General features: G+C 39.5%; 1 protein-coding gene across 2 annotated transcripts; it reads left to right on the top strand.

The window, feature by feature from the left end:
- Positions 1-75: 75 nt before the first annotated feature.
- On the top strand, positions 76-16495 carry rgl3a (ral guanine nucleotide dissociation stimulator-like 3a). 2 transcript variants are annotated; one of them, XM_005924934.3, is made up of 18 exons: positions 76-210; positions 910-1172; positions 7023-7303; positions 8700-8744; positions 8905-9074; positions 9450-9595; positions 9711-10022; positions 10123-10226; positions 10335-10419; positions 11399-11473; positions 12048-12134; positions 12228-12260; positions 12369-12490; positions 12584-12679; positions 13205-13340; positions 13439-13702; positions 13955-14069; positions 14560-16495. In XM_005924934.3, exons 2-18 carry the CDS (start codon positions 984-986, stop codon positions 14712-14714), a joined length of 2415 nt encoding a protein of 804 aa, XP_005924996.1. In that variant the 5' UTR covers positions 76-210; positions 910-983; the 3' UTR covers positions 14715-16495. The 2 variants fall into 2 exon arrangements, with proteins under 2 accessions (XP_005924996.1, XP_005924997.1); XM_005924935.3 differs by lacking the exons at positions 76-210; positions 910-1172 and adding an exon at positions 1187-5687.
- Positions 16496-26750: the final 10255 nt, after the last annotated feature.

Genomic DNA, 26750 nt, shown 5'->3' with positions numbered 1-26750 from the left:
AGGCCATTCCAACACACACACACATACTCACACATACACACACGTACACACACGTACGTACATGCACAGGGCATCATCCACCCACAAACACAAAGAACAATCAGCCCTCGGTGATAAATACCAGAGTCTCTTCCTTCCAAGTTTCACACTGCTCTAAATGAGTATTCTGGTTGGACAAGTGCAGCTCTGAACAAGGATTACTGAGAAGCAGTAAGTGACTGTCGTTTTCTTTGCTTTGTGTAGATGTGATCGTATTTAATATCAGACTGATGAAGATTTTTCTTGGAGATTCTGTGGCCGACGCATTTTCTGCATCTTGCAGGTGTTTCAATATGTTAATTTTGTACCTTATTAGAGAAATATTGAATGGTCAAAATGAAAGTAATATGTCACTCAGTGTTCATGTTTTTGTTTATTGTCTTATGTGCCCATTAAAAGCCTTTTTAATAGAAGATAGGCAGCTTTTAAAAAATCAGTATGATTCCAAAAATGTAAGCAGTGTCATTTTAACAAAGCAAACACTGGCGCATTTCATGTATACACTCAGTATTGGGTCAGTTTTATTTTATTAAACTTAAATTAATTCAAGATAAATGCCCCATATCTTAATGCTTTCTTATAGTTCTTTCTGTTTTTTTATGCTATAGAAGAACAGATAGATGTATTTCATTAAGAAGTGAATTAATCAAATTAAAATGTTTTATGTCATAGTGCAGTGCTGTTTTCTGTTGAACATGATTTTATTCAGCTACCGTTATTCCAGTTTTTAGCACTGGTCTGTTTAATAGATTTTAAAATGGCTGGATATCAGAGGTATCAAGCAGTATTACAGTGTTAGCCGCTCTGGAATAAACTTTAAATGACTGTAAATGTGTGGTGGTTGTTTTCACGCTCTCCTCCCTGACACAGATGAGGCATCAGGTGTGGGAGAGGTCTGACGAGGTGTGCGTGGGCTTGTAGCGTGACCGGCACAGAGCGAAAACATGAGGACCATCCTGCCTGTGTGTGGAGGCAGTGATGCCGGGGAACCCCGCAGCCTCCGCAGCAGGGTTGGCAGGATGAAGAGGCTGCTTTGGCTGAGGCAGAGTCAGTGCATGGGTGTTCACATGAACACGGAGCCTGGAGTGTGGCTAAGGAGTTTCCAGTTTTTGGACACCGATGGACAGTGTGAGGTGAGTTTGGAGTTTTGTAGCAATGTTGAGAAAAGGCTGGTGTGTCACGCTCAGCTTTATGCAATAGTGGGGTGCTATTCTTGGTGCACTGTCAACAACTGTGTTTTACATTTTCATCTAAATAGTTCAGGTGAACCTCCTGAAAGTCAGTAGTGAAACTAACCCAAAACATCAGTAACCCCAGTTCAAAAATGCCGTTTATTTTCTGAATAGAAAACACAAGGTGTGATTTCTATATAATATGATTCACTAGAATATTACATGAAATATAATCTATAATATTATTACATTTTGAGATTTATATGCCTTTATTCAACTTTTATTTGACTGAGATTTGGATTGTAAGCAATAGTAAACGAAACCAGTACACAACATAAATAAATGAATTACCTATAACATTTGTTAGATTCTGCAATCACAAAGTTACACTGAGCTGTAAAAGCACTTACAGTCCATTATTGCTAAAGAGTCCTGTGTAGTGGCAAGGCCCTGCCAGCCCTGCCAGTTTATGTAATAACCCACAGCTGATAAAAACAATGATCTGCAAGACTTTTCATTAATGATTAACTGTTAAGATAGTTCACACCATTTAGCAAAATATGTTTTAGAAAAGCACCGTTCACTCTCAGGAGACTTAAGTTTCTCCATATTCTTTGTTTTGTGTAACCAGCAAAATATATTCAATTTCTAGAGAAGAAAGGAAGTTATTTATGCAAAGACTGATCCATCAGTTTCAAACTGGAATGAATTATTTTTCATTAAAGGTTCATTTTTCTTTGAATCATTGTGAAACATTAATAGAAGGTGCCTGTTACAGGTTCCTATATCTCAGGTTAATGTTGCCAACAACCAAACCTAATATTCTTTCTAACTATCATGGATGACTGGGAAAAACTGGAAAACAAGAACTTACTTATATCTAAGAAAGAAGTCAAATATAATAGTTTTAAACTGATTACTTAAAAATCCTGTGTCCTGTGTGTGTGCGTGTGTGTGTGTGTTCGTGGGTGGGGTGAGTTCAGCTATTGTCCCGTTGTTTTTACAGTCAAGACGTCATCACTAACAATAGCCTTTTACTAAAACTAAGGAAGAACTACAGTGAAATAGACTCTCCAGAAAATATATCATATTTCAGACCAAAGAAAAAGCCTTTTGATCATGCGTGTTTTTCAAAGCAGTCATCGTTAACTGTTTGTAGGCTGGGTTTTACTTGTTGCCTGCCTGCCCAACCCGTTTCTGGCCTGCCATCACATCACCATTTATTGTGTCTAATTAGAAGTAATTGAGGTCTCCCCTTCCTCTGTTTCTCCACATTTTTGTTTAGCCTCTTTCGGAATAGAGGGTGGCTTTGTGAGAGTGAATGAGAGTGAAACTCATTAGGCAAACAAAAAGCTCATTCTTCCTTTTGGGCTTAATGATCAATGACAGAAGCCTGACTGAAGATGCTCCATCCGCTCAGCTTGTGTTTTGCTTATTTGTCAGTTTGTCTCCAAATTCATATGAAAGAATTTCTTTGGTTTTAATACATAGATGCCTATCGCTGTTTTGTACCTTTTTTTTTTTAATCGCACACATATTTTTAGAACTACGACCTGTCTTTGTGGTATGTCACCGCGCCTTTAACATGACATTAAGCTCTTGGGGAAAAACTGTCCTGACTGGATTCTTTTATGGTGTGACTGCATTGTTTCTAGTTTTTTCACACTGGCCTAGAATTAGCTTTGCATTTGCAAGATCAATCTTCCCTTAACATTTTCCAAAAACAAAAAAATAATATTTCCTCAAAGAAGATGAAGCAAGTGGAAAGCACTTGGGCCTGTTTAAAAGGAGCGTTTATGTCTATTTACAGCTCTGTATCTACTGGAGTCTATATGATTCACAGTTCAAAACAATCCCTGTTTATCTCGAATTGGATGCCTTTATTGTCAAGAAAACAAAAAAATAAGAAAAGGAAAATAAAAATATATACACATTCTTATATATGAATACATATGCATACACACATACATATACGCAGGTGGCCAACAAGAAGTCATCATTTGGTGGGAGGCTTCCATTAAATAATTACTGCAGCGATTAACATTCTTCGGGTGGGAACTGGTTAGTTAACCCTGACTGATGCAGTGACTAACTTTTTAAACATTTTTTAAAAATATTTTAAAACCACAATTTCAGAAGCTGCCTCCTGTTGTCATGGAAGAGATGATCGTCTGTTTCAGAAGTGTCCGATTTTAAGCCTGCATCAATCAGAAAACCAAACAGACCATAAAATAAACTGTAGAGCTCATAGCAAACTAAATGGATTGGGGGTAAACAGCTGTTTAGCTTTAAGAAAACCGCTTATCAGTGAGGCTGTTTGGCAAGGAAAGACTTTCACTTTGCTAGGGACTGGACTCTGGAGCAACGGAAAGGTCAAACGGTCAGATGACTCCACATTTATCCTGTTCCAGTGTGACTGGCCCATTAGGATAAGAACTGAGCTGAATGAGGTTTTCCCCCTTATGAATAGCATCTGCTGTACAAGCCTGTGGGGGCAGTATTATGATGTGTTTGCTTCGGTTAGTCAGGTCTTTAATATTAAATCAACCCTGCCTGAATATAGTGTCTTTGGGACATGCTGGAGAAGACTTTAGACAGTGGTCTGACTCCTGCATCATCAGTACAAGATCTTGGCAAAACACTTAATGCACGTCTAGAAAATAATAAATGTTGTGGCATTTTGTAATGCTTTTCAAAACACTGAAATCTAAAAGGTCCCCAATTAAATAGAGTGTGAGGTTTTGGCCAGACATAAACACAAATCTACATGTACACACAGATATATTCATGTATAAACAACAGAAAGTAAAATCCCCAGAGTAAATTGTAGTAGTAGTATTTCAGTAAAACAGTATAGGATGAGGAGAAGTTCTTTCACATGATTAGGAAGTGTTAAATGCTGTTTCTTAGTCTCGCCCTGATTGGATGGTCCTCTACTGTGTCTCAGTTTTATTTGTTTTAAGGCCACCCAGACTTTGAGACAGAGGTTCACAAACTTCTTCGACATGCCCCCAAAACTGTTAACTTCCCACATAGCACAATTTTTTATCCATCATTAAATTATGATAAAAAGTTTCCTCATTTTCATTCGGCTGCTCCCTTTAGGGGCTGTCGCAATAGATCATCTGCGTCCATCTCAAAATATTTCTTGTAACCGTGCATCAGAATCCAATATATGTCAAGACATACTGAAAAAGATGATAGTTAAGGAAATTAAGGTTTCATCAAGTCCATCTTTTACTATTTATACCATGGCCAGCAGATGTCACAGTAGTTGCCGATTATCATTGTTTTATGAGTTTTATGTGATATAAATTTGAACATTTCTAAATACTTACTTATACTTATTAGTTATTTAAAAACATATAGCTATGACTCACTATTACCACACATATTGTAAGCCGTCACATTGCATTATGTGTCTGGTACTAACACTCAAATGGCACTGTAGAGTCAAGCTTCCCATTCTAGGAAGGGTGCTGGATCATAACAACATCATGGTGGCTTCAGTGAGGGAGATGAGGCTAAATTTATGACCAGCAAACATGCCAAACCCATGACAAAATGTGATATCTCTGACACTAGAAGTCACAGACTTCACCTGTAATCGCTGTGCTGGGTTCGTCTAAACTCTTTTAAAGAGTCAAACTCACATCAGTGATAGAATATGAAATCGCTACAGAGGTTTCATGCAAAAACAAGTTGGTTTTTAAGACCATTCTTACTCCACTTTATTTCTCATGAAAATATAAATAAAATAATATTTTTATCCGACATGTGTGCTTTGGAGACTTGGAAACTCAGACAGCAAACTCTAAATGGTTGGAGAAATAAATATAGAACAATTTAATACCATTCGGGTAATTATGTCTTTGTGACTCTCCGTGGTTTATTTTACTTGAGTGGCTTTCAGTTTGAGGATCCGGCTTTTAAAAAGTAGCCAGACAGACGGATAGATGGGGTCCTTACTTCCTGATGTCACACGTAAACAGCACTGATCATATTACTCTGCTGATGCTGCTGTGATAACAGCGCTGGAAACCTTTACAGTATTGCGAGTATCAGTAACAAATTTCCAGTCACAACCTCAGGCTTAAAATATGCACGATAGCGTCTGATGCTATTTATTTGCCTAATCTTATTGGTTGTTTGTGTTGAGCCGGCCCACACCTGTTTATTAGCTCCGCCCACCGAAATAACTTCTATTCGTTTTACCCGTCCAGGCGTCATTCTAGTTAAGCGACAGTTTGGAAAGTTGTGCTCGCGTATCTTTGTATTTATTTATTATTTTTTTAAAGAGACATTTTCGCTATATTATTTATGAAGGATGAAAGTGTCAGGTTTACTTCAGACTCAAGCCAAGTGTCGAAGACCGTGATTGAATCCTTAAAAATCCACTGCCACGAGAGTTTACACACAGAAGGACTTATTTACCCCAAGAGCAGGATAAAGATGGGAAAATGGCACTTATCCATGGTAGGTCAAATGAACGGTCTGCTTTCTGGCATGCATTAGTTATAAGTTAACACATGAATCTGACTGCAGCTTTTTCATTCTTGGTTGTTTTCATTTGTTGTCAGCTTCATGTGAACTTAATCGTGATTCTATGGTGTGCAGGGAAAATATAAAAGTTTCATTCACTGTTGAGTATGCGCTGGTGTCACAATGCTTTGCACACTGGTTTCTGTCATGTGGTGTCAGGTATTTTAAAGAGTGCTCTGCTCCTATTGTCATGCATGCACAAAATAACGCTTGTTTACCAGCAGGATCAGCGAGCCTCATTTCAGATCTGTGAGTATTAGAAGATGAGGTGACACCCAGATCTCATGGCAAGTTTGAGATTGTTTGCCTGTGGGGTTTGGAACCCAGTTACTCACTAATGTCTGTGGCTTTGTAAAAAACCATCTATTTGGAGTTATAGTTATTAGTTTGAAGGGCTGCTGGATCAGTTTAAGCTAGATCAAATAAGTATTGTTGTCTTTTCTGCATTTATAATTATTTGTGCTTTAAGAGTTGCTCTGCAGTTTCACTGCCTGATCTCACATGTCTTCCATAGCTTATATAATTAATAATTCAGCTGATCAGTGGTCTGTTTAAATTCCTTTTAAAGTAAGAGTGGTAAGTTTTTATGCTCTTAAAAATCATCATTGTTGTTTGACTGTCAAAGATGTTATAATGTTGTTGTTTGTCATTAACATGACTAAATTACAAAATTCCAATCTAGAGGCATCTGGAGTTTTCTCAGATCTGATGTTAAAATAAGTTTTAAGTTAATCTTTCCATTACAAAATGTCATAATTTTGTGTCACACGTAAAAATAAACCAATGGCCCGTTTTTTTTCCCTATTACATCTGACTATTTCTCTAAAGTTTTGGAGGAGGAAATATGAGGTTGTATCTAACTAAGAATAAAATAGACTTTCAAATTCCTCATCAAATTGTAGTCAACTGTGTCAGGTGCAATGAATCATCCCCATGTTTGTTGGCATAAACAAATACGTCAGTAAAACAAAATTTTCTGTCATCGGTCACTAGGTGTGTGTGTATGTGCGTATGTCATCAGTGAGTTTAACGAAGCAGAGTTCGATCTTTTTAAATAAAATCATGGAATTTGTTAAGTTAATTTTGAAACAATCATCTGCGTATTCCAAGGCTTTAAACAAATTTAGATCACATTTTTTTATTCTCTCTTATACACTGAATGAATTCTGGGGGCTCTGCAGAATCACAAAGACCAGAGCAGAACACAGGAAGAAATTTCATGTGCAAGGTCCAGATTTGCCAGATCATTACCTGAATTTTCTCCTGCAGGACCCGGTTCAGGAGTGGGGCGAAGAGGAGGAGGACGGGGCAGTGTTTGGGATCACGCTACGCAGGGAGCCTGTGCCGACCTCGACCATGGGAGAGCTTCCAATGAGCTTCGTCCAGTACCACACGGTGAAGGTGCGCAGGCTGAAGGCAGCTACCCTGGAGCGTCTGGTTACCCATCTACTGGACCCTGAGAAAAGGGAGTCCGACTTCATCCAAGTGTTCCTCTCCACCTACAGGGCCTTCACCTCCACCAGCACCCTCATTGAGCTGCTGTTTCAGAGGTGAGATTTTGTAGACTTGTGTTAACAGAAAGCATGAGGGTGCAGTCAGCTGGTGTGTAAGCCCGTATATGAGATAATTTTGCTGCTTGATTTGACATGTATAAATGTACACAGCTGGAGTCAGATGAAGGCCTTAATTTTTTGTGAAATGGACCATTTGAAAGACTAAATCAGTTAAGCTCTAATCATCGCCCCTTATCAGAAGCCACACAGATAAGAAGGCTTTAATAATTGCCTTCTAACTTATTGACATTTATTTATTATTCCACTTTGTGCTGCTTTTAAAAAGGTCATCACTGCTTACAAATGAAAGTGGAGCGCATGCGTAATAACCAGGTTTACAACATGCCCAGTGCACAAATCAATTTCCAAAGGACAGAGCAGTTTAACAGCCTGTTTACATCGCCTCAGCAGGTTTCTATGACAGGTATTATCGTCATGAACTAAACAAAGCAGTCTCAAGCTTTATTCCATTGTGAAACGATCATGGCTACACCCTCCACACCCAGCAACTATTTACAGTTACCTTATTGATTTTGCCTCAGGAAATACCTTCAGGAATCTTTTGCAAAGTACATATTTCGGAGTTGTGTATACACCAATGTGTTAGGATGATAATAGAAATTATTCTATTCTCCTCCTAATTTCTATTAGGAGGAGAATAGGATGTTCTAAAGTTATAAAACAAACACAGCTCAAAGAAACTTTGATGTCTCTTTTCTTTCTAACTCAACTTTGCTAATCACATCATGTATGGATCTGTGACCACTATTGTGGAGTTCATATATTATTTGTCAAACAGTCGCCCTCATGACTGCAGTGCTGGTGGCAAAAGGTTTCCTGGGAAATTTCTTAGAAGCAATCACCATCAGAACAAACTCTGAATTGTGTTTTCCGTCTTTTGCCTTACAGGATTTTGTACAGGATGTGGCCTTTTGCTGCTGTTGTAAAACTTCTTAAAGAACTATATTTTAACTGCATAAGTTGGGTTGAATTAATTTACCCAGCTTACACAGTCTTTGACTTGCTCCTGTGCCATGACCACTAAGGTTCTTAAAGTCCTGTTTTGTTCCCTGCTTTCATGCAATAAAGGCACAGGATCCTGTTATAAAACTTCCTGCACATGCGACAACGTGGCACCATTCTCCAGTTTTACTGCACGCATATCATTATTAAACACCATGGGGGGCATTTATCTGTTTACACTCTGTAACAAGGACACGGTGTGTCTGCAGGGAGTTAGAGTGTTGCAGGACATTTCCACAGGATGAACAGTTGTTAAGATGCAACCCTGGGACTTTCCTTGTTTACAGGGTTTATTCTGTCATCATTCGCTCACATTGTTGTCCTTTTCTGTGGTGATAATACATAATCGTGTCTCCCTTGCCGATTACAGAAATGACTCGGTCACAAACCTGGATAACTCAGTGAACGCGAACAGGTGAGTACAAAAAACAGTTACAAGTTTGTTTGTTTTTTAGTTAATCTGTTGTAAATTATGCACGTGTTCCTCAGATATCATCAAGTCTCATGTAAACTAACCTTGTGGAGTAAAATTAACAATCAATCAGTAATCATCATCTCCCATGAATCTCCTTTAGTACCTTGGTCCCAGTGATCCGGCTTTGGTTAGAGGAATACAGCGAAGACTTCAATGAGCCCCCTCAGTACCAGGCTCTCCGGACTTTGTGTGTCCACATGCAACATCGGCTCTGCTTCAGATGTTTGGTTCATCATGCAGAGGGCCTGCTCAAGAGGTTCCAGGAACAAGGTAAAAAAAAACAAACATAATGTCAGGCTAGGATAGATTTAACACATGTGTGAATCAGTTTTTATCAGAAGAATTTAGTATAACCTGATGTTCAAGACCTTATATCAACAATAAATCGTTTAATTTACAGGTCCAGATTAAGCTAATTACTTCTAATAATCTAATCTTGGCTATTTATCTAAAAGAAGGAAGCTACCTGTGAGATACTTGTTTCAATGACCTCATTGGTCTGTTGATTTTTACAAGCTCATTTTTGCAGCATCTGAAACAGTTCTCCTTATTTACAAATACCGCCGCGGGTTCACGAGTGTTTTCCTTCACGTGTGCATTGAGCTGCACGTTTTAATGTCATTTATGATTTGGCGTATTTGACAGATTGCGGCCAGCCTGCGTCAGAGCACAGCAGTGAATCACTGCAGCAGGTAGATGAAGCCGAGATGTCCACTAAGAATGAAGACAAATACAACTTTATGGACTTCCCCGTGAGGGAAGTGGCTGAGCAGCTGACCAGACTGGACGCTGTAGGTTTCGTTTTTATAAAAAATTGAAGTTCTGTGTTTCTCGGTTGATTGTGGGAGGGTGTTTTTTTTTTTTCTCATTAATTTTTTCCTGTCTTATGACAATTTTTTCCCCCAGGACCTGTTTGTCAAAGTGGAGCCCTTCCACTGCCTGGGCTGCGTCTGGTCCCAACGTGACAAAAAAGAAAACCGAAACCTGGCACCAACGGTCCGCGCCACCATCTCCCAGTTTAACGCTGTCACCAACAGTGTCATCACCTCACTCCTCTGCACATCCCCGCACCTCCCTTCCACTTCCTCCCCTGGCTTGTCACCTTCTTTGTCCTCTAACTTCCTGTACCCCTCCTCTGCTCCGAGCTCACCTTGCATCTTGCGCACCAGCCCCTGTCACAGAGCACGCGTCATCGAGCGGTGGATCGCTGTTGCACAGGTTTGCATCACAAAATATTTAGAGATTAACAAAAAGTTTCCATCGAAAAACAAAATGAGGACACAAGAAAGACACGAACAATCTTATTGTATCTGTGCAGGAGTGCAGAGAGCTGAAGAACTTCTCTTCTTTAAGGGCCATCCTTTCAGCCCTGCAATCCAACGCTGTGTATCGCCTCAAAAAGACATGGGCTGCTGTCAGCAGGTCAGCAAATATTTCATTTATATTACAGGGTTGTTTCACTCAAAAGAAGAATATACTACTGCAGGAAAAAGAAACGATCTTTATGTAATAAATATTTTGGGTTTTCAGGGAAAGCATGGCCACCTTTGACCACCTTTGTGAGACTTTTCCTGATGAGAACTGTGTGCTGACCAACAGGGAGATCCTGGTGGAGGTAACTACATGTATTTTCTACACATACACATGTGGGAGAACGTGGACTGAAGATGAGAGAAGAAAGCTGTTATTAGTACCAAGTGTTCTTGAAATAGGCAGAACTGTACTGCCTTCGGGGTATCTGTATCTTTAGCTCAGTCCTCAGAGAATCAAGGAATACAATAATGAATGCACTGCAGGAAGACATTACCAGGATTCTTCCTGGAATGTACAACAAGAGCCTTGTTTGACTTCTCATAAAACCTGCTTTACTTGTATATGTGCCTCTTGGGTCTGTAATTACAGCTGGATGATGATAAATGTAAACTGTGGTAAATTAAAACCTGACAAACAAACATGGACAGAGAAACGCCTTTTAAAAACTAACCTAGAGAGTGTACTGCTACTTAAAATTCCAGCCACGAATACCAATACAGTCACATGAATTCTCACACAGCTCCGTGATCACATTTTCAAACTAAAATGTTTCAAAGGAGGTCCTTAATCATTTCATAGAGAAGCTTCATAGAGAAGTCCTGTCAAGTGGCCTGTTATTGTTCATTAATTACTTTCTCCTTTTTGATGGTTGAGTCACATATTCTTCTGAATTTAATTCACAAGTCTAAAGGTGTGTCCAGTTCACTTACCACTTTGCTTTTTGTTCTGAGAGCCTTTCCCCGTGGAAAGAAACTGATACAAGTGTGTATTCAATGATACTGCTTTTATCAGTGACAAAGAGAAGCCCATTGTTCTTAGCTGACACTAATAAAACTGCAAATAAAAGTTACTCCCTGGGCATTTGTCCTACTCAGTGGTTATTAATATGTTGAGTGCACATGTCTAACACTCGTTTGCAAGTTTTAAACACATTTGTTCTTCAGAAGTACCCTCCCACAGCACCCTGTTAGGAGGCCCTCAACCCTGACAGGAAGAATTATATAACATGCCTACTTTGTTTTCATCTCACATTACAAACCTGAATTTCCATTTTCCTGTAGGATGGGACTCACCCACACAGCAGTGGCATGTCGGCTGATAAATCACCCCAGCTCTGCTCGGAGTCCAGGCAGATGGTAAGAGGATACTCATCATCATTTCTGGTTCCTCAATTTTAGATTTCACCTAAAAAAAAAAGTGAATCTGTCAACTAAGCAGGCTGGTAAAACTAAAAGAAAGAGGTCATTTTTTCCCCCCATCATCAATTTAGCTTCCTTAAATATCACTTGTTCTCAATTTTAGTTCCCTGCTCAGTTTCTAGATATGTTGCTAAGTTCCACTTCTTGTTTAATAGAAATATATTTAATGGAAATTTTAAATGCACTGACAGCTCACACAAATGTTTGCATGTATGGAAAGATGCATACACCCAAGATGTGTGTGTAGCATTTCCCACGTCCATTTGTTTACTCAGTCTGGGTGTGGCTGTGTGTAAAATGTTTTATACCCCCATAGTCATGATGTCTATATACTGAAATGCTCTTCTCTCTGCTGTTTTGTTTCTGTGCCTGCTTACGTATTAAATATCATTTTCCCTGGTTTCCTTCTGCTCTGCTCACCACCGTCTTAAAATCTCACTAGTTTTTTTTCTGCTCATTTTGCGGGGATGTTCTCAGTCTTAAATAATGGATTTGGCTTTTTTGTGCTTAGAACTACAGCAGTGGTGTGGTACCATACCTGGGCACTTACCTGACAGTCCTCACCATGCTGGACACAGCGTTGAACGACACAGTGGACGTGAGTTCTTTATTTGTTTGCCTTTATGGCACTTCAGTGGATCTATTATCCAATATAACTCAGGTTGTTTATTTTTCCCTCTTTTGTTCACAGGGTGGCCTCATAAACTTTGAGAAACGCAGACGGGTAGGTGTCGCCTCCTAGTGGTGTCTTGCATAAATTACTGACAGATTTCTATATGCCGCCTCTGTTCTATATTTTAACCTCTGCTGTATTTTATTGTTTCCTTTATAGGAATTTGAGATTCTTTCTCAGATTAGGCAGCTTCAAGCTTCTTGTTCCCACTACAGTTTTCCAGTCAACCCTCGTATCGCCGCCTGGCTGCAGACGCACACGCTGCTCACAGACCAGGAGAGGTGAGTCTCACACTAAACCCCTTCATATACATTATGAAGTAGGTTTTGGTGAAGTCCATCATGCCTTGTTTTATTTGTTTTTGTCTGTTGTAGCTATGAACTGTCTCGTGGACTGGAGCCTCCAGCTGACCTCTGCCCCAGCTCTCCCAACACATGGAGCAGTTATCTGCTCACAAGGAAGCTCGCCGCGTAAGTTTAAAGTCTGTCGGTTTATTTTTAGGTGCTTTAGAGGTTACAATTTTAGCTAATTGAACATTATTTAGTTAAGGTGGGTGTTCATTTCTGACACCATAACTTTAGAATGTCATCCTTATTTATCTTACACACGACCAGTCAGTCGCTTTAATGCCTCTCTCTGTAAAACAGCTTTCTTCCGATTGGCTGTTCCTCTTAAATAGAAGGTTTTTTAAAAAAGCAGGTGGAGGAGGCTTCATGGGAGCCAAGAGCAGAACAAGAGATCTGAGCATGTAGATCAGTCTGCAGTCTGAGATTTTGGCTCACAAAGATCACTTGTATATATTTTGGCCTCATGATTTGAAGTGTTGGTCATGTTTAACATGAGTATCCACTTTTGCTACACTATAAATATGACACAAAATTAGGAAAATCATAATAGCCACTCTTTAGATTTTGTATATAGCTTTTTGAGTCAGTTGAATGAAAGCTGTAAGTTTTAAAGTGCTCAGAAGTGCTCAACTCAAATTGCATTTGCAGGTTGAGAACATCTGTCGACACTCCCATCAGGAAGACCCACGCTGACCAGATCAGTGTGTCGTCTTCTGGCTCGAGCGGTTCCGACATGGAGGACCTGTCTGTGCCTCAGCTCTCCCCCCTCAGACTGAAACTAAAGGTATGAAACCTCCACACTCCTGTATATAGTCAGACAGTATAACGGTTACCGGGGACAAATGTTGTATTCATATTCTTTCCTCGTCTCTCTCCCCTCAGTCGTTCTCGGGCTCCCTTCACAACGTCACAGAAGGCACCTCCTCCGGGTCCTCCTCCCCATCCCTGTCTAGATCCTCCTGCAGCTCCTCACATCCAGACCTCACATCCCCCTCCCTGGTGCTAAACCCAGACCCATCGTCCTCATCATCATCCAGCTGCTCTCCTCGGGCGCTGCCTGTTTACAACAAACAGGTTGCTGACTCGTGTATCATCAGAGTCAGTGTGGAGTGTGTCAGCAATGGAAACGTCTATAAGAGCATAGTGGTACGTCTGGTGATCTGGTATATCTGCTCTTTAAAGGTCAGCTAGAATGTTTTTGGCAAACGTTGTTCTAAAATAGGAAACTAGAAGAGTAGTGTCGGGATTACATGATGAACTTTCTTGTCCCCCTTTGTGTTGACGGAAAAAGTTAGGTGTGTTTTTAGCTTCCTTTTAAGGTGACAGTTCAGCGCAACGTTCAAATTTCAAATGCATCAATGCGGATGTGAAGTGTTGACTCTGTTATTTCTTCTCCAGCTGACCAGTCAGGAGCACACACCTCAGGTAATTCAGAGAGCTCTTGAAAAGCACAACATGGAGGACTTCAGTTGCAGTGACTTCGGCCTCTACCAGGTGCTCAAAAATGGAAAAGGTGAATATCTCTGCTTCACACTTCAATTCAAACAGTCTAAACATTTGAGTGCTGGTGTAACCTGCTCAGAACAGAATGAACCTTTATCAGTGAGGACTTTCAAACTGTGTGTCTCCTCTGCTTTTAGCTGTTTGCAAAAACACAAGAGTATGTTCTAAAAAGTAAATAAATCATGAAATGTGACCTTAAACTGTGCACTGCATTAACTAGATAAACGATATACCAATATTTAATCTCTGAAAGCAGGAAAGATTTTCACTTGTGCAATGATATGTTTCACCATCAGTCTGCAGCTTTCCATAAATTAAAATGCAAATCAGCCTCAGCACAAGATGACATATATATATTCTAACTCCTGCTCTTGTAATATTTTAATAGCTTTTAATTTCTTAAATAGACTTGAAGGGCAGACATTATTGGAAATTTGTTTCTGCATTAGTCTTGCAAATGGAGAAAACTAAATGGTACTTTACTTCTCTTCTTGCCACAGAGCTCCAGATACCTGACAAAGCCAACGTGTTTTATGCAATGTGCCCCACTGCCAACTATGACTTTGTCCTGCGCCAGCGCTGGAGGAGCCACGGGAGAAATTTTGGCTCTTCAACCAGCCCTGGAGCTCTGCCCAGGTGCCGCCGTGGAAGGTGAAAAGTATTTGGTCTGAATGAAAGGATCGAAGGACACTTTTTTTAGAGCGAGAGTGGAGCTGTTTATCTGCACCAACCACTTCAAGACACATCTGTGGCTGTTTGCATCTACTCATCAAGATGAGATTGTTACTATGTAGCAGCAGACGAGAGCAGAGATTCCCAGACTTCGACTGAAACATAACCCGGAGAAGTTCTCATCGAAGCTTAATATTCATCAGGAGCAGCACTGGAACAAAAGCGATCCCGTGCTCCTTGAAAAAGTTTGAAGGAAATGTTCAGATATACATAAGACTGAATGCAAAGAATAACCTGAGTAACAAAAAGTGCAATCTCACCAAGGATTGGTGCCACGAAGAACTCTTCAGCTTTCACCGCAGGAGATGACACATATCAGGATCAGCTGGTCTTACAAAGCAGTCCTGTGTCATGACCCAAAATTAACTTGCTGTGTGGCTTCTGTCTGTGACCAGTTTAGCACACATGACACTTTTCTCTCAGCCTGTTCGGCTGCGTGAGCAACAGGGGCTGCTGTCTTTCACAAACCCGGCAGAACAAATGGAAGAACAGTGAGTCAGGATGATTAAATATGAGATGTTCGCTCTCAGATGATGAGCACAGATTCCCAAACAGATCGAGGTTGAATTTTACTCATGCTGAGTGCATTGGATGGAGTGAAGCTCTGTTTAGACCAACACCTACTGACCCTGATGTGGACGTGTCTGCAACAAGTATTCATTTGTTTTGTAGTAAATGATTTCAATATTTTAATGTAACTTAATGAAATCTTGTCATTTAAAATTATTTATAGTGTTTCAGTATTCAGCTTTTAGAGCTACGGTGATGTAGTAAAAACGTGTCTGTATGTTTTTTCATGTTTTCTAGTCTTTGATGAAGTGCTGTAGAAATCATGTTAACATTTAGTTCTCATAAGCTCAACTCAGTTTTGTATCTGTTTGATCGAAGAAAGCTATTTCTCTTTTCTTTTTCTATGTTTCTTTTTTAATTTGCTACGGTGAAATGAAGGACTCTTTTTAAGTAAGATAATATGCACATTATGTATGTTTATATAGTCTGTGGCCTTGCCTGGATTGTGGCATTTGTTTTAAGTTTTAATGCTTACATGGGACATCACACAGATCATTTTCCCCTACCCAAACTGTTATTCAGGTGCCGCTTATGGTCACTAATGTCTGTAATCTGGGGTAATTATAGACCACCAGGCCTACTATAATAAGTCAGTTTGCATGCATCACTGTGCATGAAATTAATCTGAAAAATGGTTCTCGTATGTGAAAATAAGGATGAACTAGCATGTGAATTAAATTAGCAGGTTAGAGCTACTCTGTGAGGCTAATCCTCCTGAAAACTACCAGCCAGATGTTTTTATGCATCTAAGATGAAAATTTAAGTCAAGTTCAAAAGTGTTCAGTCACTGAACAACATAAAATATTTTTTGTTTTGTTTTTTTAGCTTTTGCACACTGGTGGGTTGTTTTTTGCAGGATTTTGCATCACCCATTCATTTTAAAGCTTCTATGATCTGGTTTTAAAAAAAAATCAAGTGAAAAGTTGGTAGCAAAAGGAGTGGCAGCTGCATTAAATGAAGGAAATGAATTAGCAGGTTTTCATCTTTGTTTGTTTTTTTGCACATCAGAAGTTCTGTATGAACATTTTTTAAACACTTTATTTCAGCAGATTCTTTATTTAAGTTTCATCTAAGCATTTGCTCATAATAACTGATGTTAAATGTTTAGTAATAAAATGATTTTTGTCATAGTGACACTGTAATCAGTTGTTTTAATTTATTCCATTTTTAATCGTGTGACTTCCTTGAACAGAGAAGAAATGACACACTCGTATCAGACTTTATTCACGGCAGAGAGAATTTGGTCCATATTGAAATGACGACGTCACGCAGTTACTGTAGATTTCCCGTTTCACCGCTTCTCACAGGTGTTATATTGGATTGAGATCTGGTGACTGTGGAGGCCATGAACTAATAGTCATCTTCAAGAAATCAGTTGGAGATGATCAGTTGGAGTTTCATGATGTGGCAAATTATCCAGCTCACAGGAGCCACGTGTGGATAGGCACACTGTGATCAAAAGGAGATAAATATCGTCAGCAGTAATACTCAGCTAGGCTGTGGCATTTAAACGATGTGCAACTGAACAAAGAGGCGAGAAGTGTGCCAAGAAAATATTGTCCACACCATTAAACCACCACCACTGGCCAAAACCAATGGCAAAAGGTAGGAAAGAGCCATGTTTTCAAGTTGTTCACAGCACATTCTGACCTTCCATCGGGCTGTTGCAGCAAAAATCAAGACTCAAAGACATCAAGACTTAAATCACCCTTTTCTGCAATTATGATGCTCAGTTTGAACTTCAGCATATCATCTTGAGCTTGTCTACATGCCTAAACGATACTGCCATGGGATTGATTAATTACATATTTGCATTAACAAGCGTTTGAGCAGGTGTACCTAATAAAGTGACTGTGAAGTGTATATATGCAAGAAGCCTACAACACAAGGAAAACATTAGAGTGGCCCTTTAAATGCATGTCCCCTCGTGGTTTTTTTTTAACCAGATAGGCTGTTAAACATGTAACTACCTTAAAATGTGTTTAAACTGGGGGAAAGTTACTGTTTTTGAGACAAAGGAAGTCGGTTAGCGCTCTAGAAGACAGGCTTGTTTTTTACAGTGTAACCCTGCTGGATAAATGAAGTGTTGTAGGCGGCCACTAGGTGGCGATAGTCACAAAGACTGCTTTTGAGGCGTTGCTTGGCGCCTTTCAAAAGCAAACAACTGGTTTACCCTTTAGTTAAACACTTCTTGGCCATGGCCTACATTTGATGCAATATCAAACGTGTTCGCTTAAAGTGTTTCATAGGAAACTGAGTTGAAATGAGAATAAAAATAAAAATAAAATAAAAAAGTCCAAAAACCACAACCAAAGAGCAGCAGGAACACATGAGGAAAGTCTAGTCAAGCAGGCCATTCTTCTGCTTCTGCACCCTTTACTCTGATGAGGCAGTGTGGTAGGTCAGAGTTCACACTGACAGATGTGTGGGAGGTTGTGACCTGTCTGGCCAGTTCTGCTGCCTGTGACTACAGCTCTGATGTTGGATTTCCATATTTTAAACTGTCAGTAGCATCAAGCTCAGAGTTACTGAGGTGTTTGTGAATCAAATATATTCCCCTCCTCCTCCTCCCTTACACTCTTTCTTTTATCTATGAAAAAACAGTATACATTGTATCAACATGTTAAAAGACTGCCTTTTCTTTTATATATGCAGCAGCAGAATAATAAGATGAACTGAAATAATCAGTGGCATGGCCCTTGAGGGCAGAGCCGTTTTCTCTTCCCACTTGTGGTTTTTGGTTTCTTGTTGTCCTCCGCTGCCCCTGACGCCTCAGACTGATTGATTGTTTATGACGTCCGTTTTCTACAGGTCACTTCAGGCCATTTTCCTCATCTGAACTTACTCTGCAGATATTGTGGAATCAGCTGACAGGGTGCCTAATAGTAAAGTGGCTTCATGTGAGTGGATATTATTTCATGTCAGTTCAGATTAGTCCTGCTGGGTCACAACACAGAACAAATATGGTTGCTTGAATGTAGAGCATTCAGCATTCAACTCTAAATTGTGCCTAATGCTGTAAATTTGTTATTTTAACAACGAAATGCTTTACCTGGACGTTTTTTGGTGTATATCTAGCAGAATACATGTTAGAAGTTGTCATCTACAAAAATAAATAAATAAATAAAATTAAATTAGTCATTAATTAGCAGCTTTGTTTGTTGGGTTTTTAAAGACACTTACTGGTTGGTTACATATTTTAAAACATTATGAAAATATGAATAGATTTTTTTATTAAGATGGCACAAATGATTTTTTATGCATTATATGTTTAAAAAGTTATTTAAATCCCCATACGATGCTGCTGACTCTAGCAAAACTAATCTGGTTTAATTAGCCTTTGGCTTAAGTTAATGAATTGGGTAATTTATTAAGTTAGGTAATAACTACAATACACAAAGTGTGACAGAGACATGCATGTAAGGCAATTGTTCAGGTTGGGGTCTCACATAACTGAAAAGCTATTATTCATTTAAATCCACTATAACGTAAAGTGTTTTCTTTAATGGCTTTTTCGAACTAAGCCACAGAAAATATCTACATGTATAACCTCACTGTTTTCTGTAGTAAGTCCCAGGTCTTCATATTCAACTTTTAGATTTTCTTCAGCTAAATAATATAAATTAAATTAAACAACAATCCCATTAAGACGAAAAGTTATGCACAGTTTCTCACAAGCACAGTCACATACTTATACAATCTAAACAGAGACAGCTGTGTTCAAAGCCACATGTCACTGATTCCACCTTCTCGTATACATGAGTTGCATGTCTCCTGTTCACTCAGCTAATCACAGATTAGTGTGTGCATGTATTTTTCATAAGCGTGTCTGCAGAATGCATGCATGTGACGTGAGCAAATGTGTTTGTGTATTTGTGTGTGCGTGCGTGTGCATGTATGATCACACATATTGTAGATTTACAGTACAGTAGGTCAGTTGGAAAAGATTTGCTCACATGCTCATGGAGACATATTTCTAATATGTCTTTTGTTGTGTTCTCCTGCGTGTATGTGCTTTGCTAGTGTCTTAGCGTGCGTCCTGCAGAGCTCGTGCATCAGCAGGTCTGTGCTGTAACGGTGGACAGATGGGAAACATAGCTGAGACTAATCCAAAGGGGTTAATCCCTTAATAACCAACTACAAATGACTGCAGGTTACCTCACTGATTCCAGCTCCAACATGTTGTTTGTAGTCTGTCGGGCTGCTGGAGCACCATTAAAGTTTGAGTGTGAGGAGAATGCTGACTGGGCATTTATGTGGTTAAATAACACATCGCCAGCTTTGTGCACTGTATTGTGAGTTTTTTTGCAAACACTGCAGAAATGTAGAAGAGCTCACAAAAACAAAAGAAAACAAAAACAATGTATGGACATGACCTGAAACATCATCAGAAGTGCAAAAAGTGCATTAAGAGAACCCGTTTGAACAAATGAAGAAAAAATAATATTTTCAGTGATTATTTTATAGAAGAAAAGGTGCAATATTGCATATACAAAAGGGTCAAACATATGTGAACCTATTCTTTTGGTGGCTGATGTGACTCCCTGTGTACCAATGTTTCTGTCATGATTGTATTTGAGTTTCTTTTGTTCAGCTTTTGATTTGATCAATTTTTTTTTTTGATTGTCTATGTCTCCCTTTGTTTTTACACAGGGACAATAGATTTTATTATTTTTGGTAATAACTCAATTTTGTGTCTCTGGTTCCTTTGTTGCCTCTGTTTTGTTGTCTTGGAGGCATTTCCCCAAACTAACCGTTTCAAATCTGTGATCTTTGATGGTTTACTGCAATGAACTGCAATGAACTAAATCAAAGACATTTAGCGGAGTGAAATCAAGACTTCTACTTGAAGTGGTGTGTGTGTGTGTGTGTCTGTGTGTGTGTGTGTGTGTGTGTCTTGTGTGTGTGTGTGTGTGTGTGTGTGTGTGTGTGTGTGTGTGTGTGTGTGTGTGTGTGTGTGTGTGTGTGCGCGCGCTAAGTGTTGCTGTCTTGGTGCACGACCCGCCAGCACGTGGATAGTGCTGGATAGTGTTATAACGCTTTACTGCAAGCTTCAGCTTTTCCCCCAAACGTAATGTCTTGTATTTAAAACAAAAAGCCAATTTTGCCTCATCTGTTTATTCAGTAAAGTGTAAAAACTGAGGTTACACCATCATTAAGCATCATTCTGATGGTGGAGTGATGATTGATAATAGCCTATATAAAAGAGGCCTTTAGCTCCTTCAAAGCTGCCCTGGGCTCCTTCATGACTTCTGAAGTTGTTGCACATCTTGCCTTTGTGTGAGGATGACAAAACTCTTTAATCTTTTCATCTCTTTCACTTTGTCTGATTGTATATTGAATTATCAATGTATTCAATTACTGACTGAATTATTTCTAATGGCCTGAAGAAGGCCATTAGAAATGCACTGGGCTGCAAAAATAAGTGCACAACAGTTGTACAACAGCCCTTGGCTCCTTTCTCTTGCTCTCACTAAACACTTTCCTGAAGATTATGTTCTTGCTGAATTCAAGCCATACTGAAAACAACATGAACATTTTGAAGTTTATTAGTGTCCAGAAAGCCTGCTTTGTGACTGACAACCCTCTACTGCTGCAGGCCTGTAGTCTTCCTCAGCTTCACAGCCAGATCCATTCTTTTGACATCTGGTTTCAAAAAGCTGAGATAGCGATAAGGAAAACGCTCACCCATGGTCACCCATCATTCATTAGTACGCAGAGTCTCTTTTTAAAACTTCAAGTGATTCCTTTTATTTGCTTTGCAAAGATCATGCTTTGATAGTTCACCATTCCTTAAATAAAAAGACTTAAACCTGAGTCAGTCAATAACGGGAAACCCCCTGACTCCAATTTATCATCAAATGAACTTTTAATCATAGAGGTCTGCATGCTTTTTAATATTTCCTCAATACAGAAATGCCAAATAATGGAGTTTTCAGTTACCTTCTGCTCCCTTTATCAGCTTAAAAATCTCTTATGAATTTATGCAGAAATATAAAATGCTGTGCCAAAGGGCTTACAATCTCTTTCAGTCTTGCAGCTGCATGATTTTGAATACTTTCATGCATCCATGAATGTCTGTTATTATTTTTCCTTTCTGTCCTAACCTTGATTAAATCTCTAAAGCAATGGGGGATACGATATAATCATTTTGAGTGGAAAGGTACTCTCAAATAAATCTGAAAATTAGCACGCTGAAGCAAATCAACTGGATATCTTCCAAATAATCTGAAAAAAAAATCACTTTTTCTATTTCACTATATAGCTTCTTTGCCACGCACATCAGTAGAAAATACTCCCTTTATTAAATAAGCCTGCTCTCGTGAGCATAACTTGAATTTAAGCTGTAACTTTGTCCTCCTTAGATCCTATTTCTATTGATTTAGAAGGGATGTGTACCAAGAACCATTTGTCACTGTACGTGGACCTGTGAGTTTTACTTCCCCCATCTATACTGTTTGCTCACACTCATGGCTAAACTATGTATTTTGTGATGTGCTTCAGTAAAGATTACACAAAAATCAGTAAACCAGAACGTTAGAGATGAACATCACATTCCAGAGTATCTTAATCATGGTGCGCAAACCTGGCTAACAATTAGCTGGATGCATCCACACGCCGGCTATTTGACCAGCAGGAAACACGTGGGCTTGTTTCAAAATGAAAGTTTAAGGTTTAAGTAGAAAATCAGACTAATAAAGAGTGTAAAAGTTTGGTTTTTCACTGGTCATTAAAAAAAGATAAAACTTACACACCTTGGTGCACTGCGGGATATTAAACTGTTAAATGTCCCATCAGTATTGAGCCAGTTTTAATTACAATCAATATATAAGCCCTTATTGCCATCCTGCAAATTGTTACTAGAAAACTTTGAAAATGCAGGTAGCCTCCTCTTCTGTGTTTAATTAACTTTATTGATCAGCGATGTTCCAGTTAAAATATTTATGGAGCACTATAACAGCTCTGATTTAAAGCTATGGACTCGAACCAACGTGTTTGTGGACCATTAGAGTTCCTTTGATGTCAGTAAAATATTTGAATTGTCTACACACGTCTTACAAATATGAATCTTTTTTTAATGTGGAAACAGGAAAGAGACATGCATAATGGCTGAGTCAGAGCTCTCCAACAGCTAGGTGGGAAGCCAACATGTCTAGACTGAATCAGGAGCTGTTTCTCTCTTAGGTAATGTGAATCTCTTACTGTGCAGATCTGCTGAATAACGAAAGGTTAAAGAGCGTGAAGAGTATATTTCTGAGATTTTGATCAAATAAAAGCTAAGAGCTTAGAAACAGTGTTGGGGATATTTCCCATGCTCTCAACTCTGGAAAACCTTTCTGCAATTGGATTGTGACAAGTGGCAGAACCAAGCCAGTTTTATAGTGGTGGCCAGGATGAGATCATTACTTACGCTGAGGTTAAACATAAACAGATGATTCATTACAGTTTTTCTGCATGACAAATCATTGGTGGCCAAATGATTTGTGGTCACTTCCTGTTACCGGGCATGAGTGCCCTGTTGGAGTAAACCATTACCACGACAATCTTTTTGTGAAAAGCTGAACTGATTAACAAAATGTGGAATTGTTGAATGTTTGGTGATTTGAAATTGGCCGTGGTTTGAACGTGAGCACAAATGTTTGTATGTCTTACAATTAACTCGACAACAGACTGCAGGGCTGTCCAGGATGTAACCTTGTCTTTCACTGTGTGACAGCTGGATAGCCTGAAGCCCCCGCTGAAATGCATAAGCAGTTTAAGGAATAAATGGATGGATATTTGTGTAGGGAAAGAAATGAAACTACCATACTACATCAGACAGTGAGAGAAGTTCAAAGCTGGCTGTAGGATGGGGACAAATTTCACAGTGTTACACAGTTTATATGATTTTAGCATTAAATAATGCACAGATCATGGTGACACCTGACATTCATGGAAAAAGAAAGACAAATGGAAAAGATGGAGGTATCTAGTTGAGTTGTGGCATTAGTTCTATCTTCCAGATCTTGTGATCTGCGTAAGCAGGGGGTAGCATGGAAACAAATACGGAAAAAAGACGTGAACCTCTGCTCTACATACTTGAAATTTAATGCCCTCGCCAAGTTTCTTTTTAAAGACAACACAGTGTTCCTGAAATCTCAGTGAGCTGGCAGTGTAATGGGTTTCACTGTTGATTGTTTGGCGTGGCTGTTAGTCAGTGGTAGCCATGGCCACCCCTGGCTTCACCTCGGCTCCACCGGGGATCATGACCACGATTCAACATCGAAGAGCAAAACTGAATTAAGCTTTAGGAAAACAAAATTACAGCCCATTAAATTCAACGGGCACATGATGCATCGCTGAAGTCAGAGTGAAAGGGTACGACTCTCTGTACCCTCCGTTTGGACAAACACGCCTACAGCCTTCTTCCTGTAGCACAAGGGCACAAGATATGGTAATACGTGGTTTAGCATTGCATAACATGGAGCTGATTCATCTCTCACACATGCGCATACCAACACGCACACAGTTCTTCCCTGTGGCCTACTTTCATTTCAGAAGTGCACAACTTTCTTGTGTCCTATTTTAAGGCTATGATGTAAATGCTGTGTATACAGATGTGTGTCTATGTGTGTGCTAAAGTGTGTCACTGAAGTTGGCAGTCCTCAAATCATTGTTCTACACACATCTGTAGAATTAGACACACATACATTGAGTGACCTATTTTACAGTGCTCTGGCGGTCAGAGGCAGCAGAGACTGAATGGGTCATGGCAAGCAACATAACTCTGTCCTGAACGGCAGCCAACCAAGCATGTTCAACAGAGGAGTCATTTTTCTCCCTTTTTCTCTCTCTGGCTTCCTGCAGGCATGCACCAACTCTAAGCCCCATTTGTTGTGTTGCAAATAAAATATGCTACATTTTGTTGATATCACACTTTTATGTTGATTTAATTTAATACTTTGAAGGTGTAACTTTCAAGTTGCAAATTCACTCTCAGCAGCTAATCACGACCCCAAATCTGAATTCAGATCATTAGAGTAATCATAACAGGAAAAGGCACAGGATGTTAATAGCTCTAACAATGCTCAGAGAAGGAACTTGAGACTCTCCTAGCCACCATGTCTAGTCATGCTTCAAAGAGTTTAATAATTGATTAGCTGAATTCCAGAGTTTCTTCAACAATCTCTTTTCTGTGAACCGAGCTAATATCTAAATGTTTTTGTAGAAAAACAAAATCTAACCAATTGCAATCAAATCAAGACTTTTTGGGGGACTTAGCTCATAATGGTGCTATTTTTCTTTTTTTTTAATTTGACATGCTCAAATCTTTTTATAGGCATTAGAATATTCAAACTTTTGCTATTCAAAGTTTATGAGGACTTGAAGGTAGGTACATTTGTCTTCACTGCAACGCAGCAGCAAGCTTCTTTCATCCTCTTGGCTTGTAAATTTCAGCTCTTTAAGAAGATTTTTTTGATTCTGATTGTATTAGCTACCAGCTTGGCATCATTTAAAAATTTGCACATCCTCTTTATGTGGAAAAGGGTTTAAAGAAAGGATTCAGATCCACACATACCAACGCGGAAGCTGAAATACACACTCTTCAGCTTCATCTTCCTTACCCGATCGCTGCCTCTCCCTGCGCTGCTGACCTACATACTGCAGCATCTGAGTTACATAACCAGCCGGGGCTGTTGATCACTGCAGGCAGAGCAGGGCCAACACCCCCTTGCTCACTCTCTTTCATAAACACGCACATATACCTCTCACTACAACTTTTAACTTCTTTCATATTTTATTTTAGCAAAGTTTCTGTCGTGGGTCATGTAGCCACTGCTACTGTGCACACATGGGGGGCAGGTAGGTGAGTCTGTGGCGTTTGTGTCAGGTAAAAATAAACTATAATTTGAAATGAGGTCAACTCAAATCAGAGCTGAGTATCTAGCTCATGAGTCACTATCAGATGTTCTGACTCGGTGGGAATGTTGCAGTGACATTTATCAAGGTGGATATTTACAAATTCCTGCAGGAGATTGAATCTCGCAGACAAAAATATCCACCTGCTCAAACTATGGTTATGTAATGAAGTAAAATATATATGCATCAATTACGTCAAAGAATGGATAAACTGTAATAATAAATCTCTCAGAGCTTTCCACTGTGTGTGCATTTTATACATGTATATCTATAAATTTCAGCTGGAGCAAACGCAAACTTGACTCCAATGTGTAACTGTGCATTTGTGTACTTGTGTGCTACTGACCTGCTGCCTCAGGCAGCAGCAAGAGTGCTTTTTATGAGTAGTTTGCTCAAGTTTATGCTGTAGAGGAATTTGATGTAACTCTATTCTATTCCTTCCCCCTTTCTCTTTGTCTCCCTCCACTCTGAATAACCCCACTCTTTGTCTCTCTCACTCCTCACCCTCTTCTCTTCTATCCCTCCTCGCTGACCTACTTTTACTCTCCTGGCTTGTTTTCACAAGCCTCTGCACAATACAAAGCAGTTTTTACAGCTCAAAGATGTGCTGGGGAAAAAGGAGGGGATAAGAGAAAAAGAGCAAGCGATATTGATGACAGGGATGAGGGAGGAGAGGAAGGAAATTGGGGGTGGATGGAGCGCGAACTACAAGGCACTGCGGTTTTCTCGGGAATGTCACCTTGTTAGAGTCGGTTGGTGGTTGGTTTGGATAGCTGAAATAAAAACACATCAGTGTCAAATTGCTGAAAACAGGAGGTCACTCTGTGGTCAGCTGCCTACATCCTTATTCCATTTTTGTGAAACTCACATGGAAGCATTATGTGCTGTGGATGCAGCGAATCTGCGTCATAAATTGCACAATGTGAACTACTTAGAGGCTGAAAACATGTTGATGAGATATTTGTTGGGGTCCCTCCCATCTTTGTTGACCTTTTCAGACCAGAGTTGCTCTCTCTTGAGATTCTCTAGCAACTTGGGTGTTCCTTTCACATTGCAAAACCTCTCTATCTGAAAGGTTCTCCTTTTTGTTATGGCTCTTATGTAACCCATGTCAGTGGCATGCACTCAGCATGCCAGCCTGCTGTTCCCATTAGCTTGTGTTTCATTAACGGCAGGATTGCTCGGAGATGTCAGCATTTAGTTTGATGCAGTTTTCTCCCAAGAGACTTGTGTAACTTGTTTTGGCTTGTTGCACGTTAAAACACTTTTTTTTCCCTCCCTTTATTTCTGCAACTAAAACAAGAATTGAGCAATTCTGGACAACACCAGAAACAGAATTTATCACAACCTCGACTTTGATTTTCTGATGAAACACAACTTAATGTGCAGTATGAAAATTAATTTCAGCTGAGTATCTGTAAAAAGTCTGACTTTTGGTTCAATCCAGCAAGTGAGGCAAGGCTGTGCTGGTGACACATACTTGCTAACC

Source organism: Haplochromis burtoni, unplaced genomic scaffold, assembly GCF_018398535.1.
Source record: "Haplochromis burtoni strain Fernald_Lab_line unplaced genomic scaffold, NCSU_Asbu1 Contig_70, whole genome shotgun sequence".
Classification (NCBI taxonomy): domain Eukaryota; kingdom Metazoa; phylum Chordata; class Actinopteri; order Cichliformes; family Cichlidae; genus Haplochromis; species Haplochromis burtoni.
This window is presented reverse-complemented; position numbering and strand designations above follow the sequence as displayed.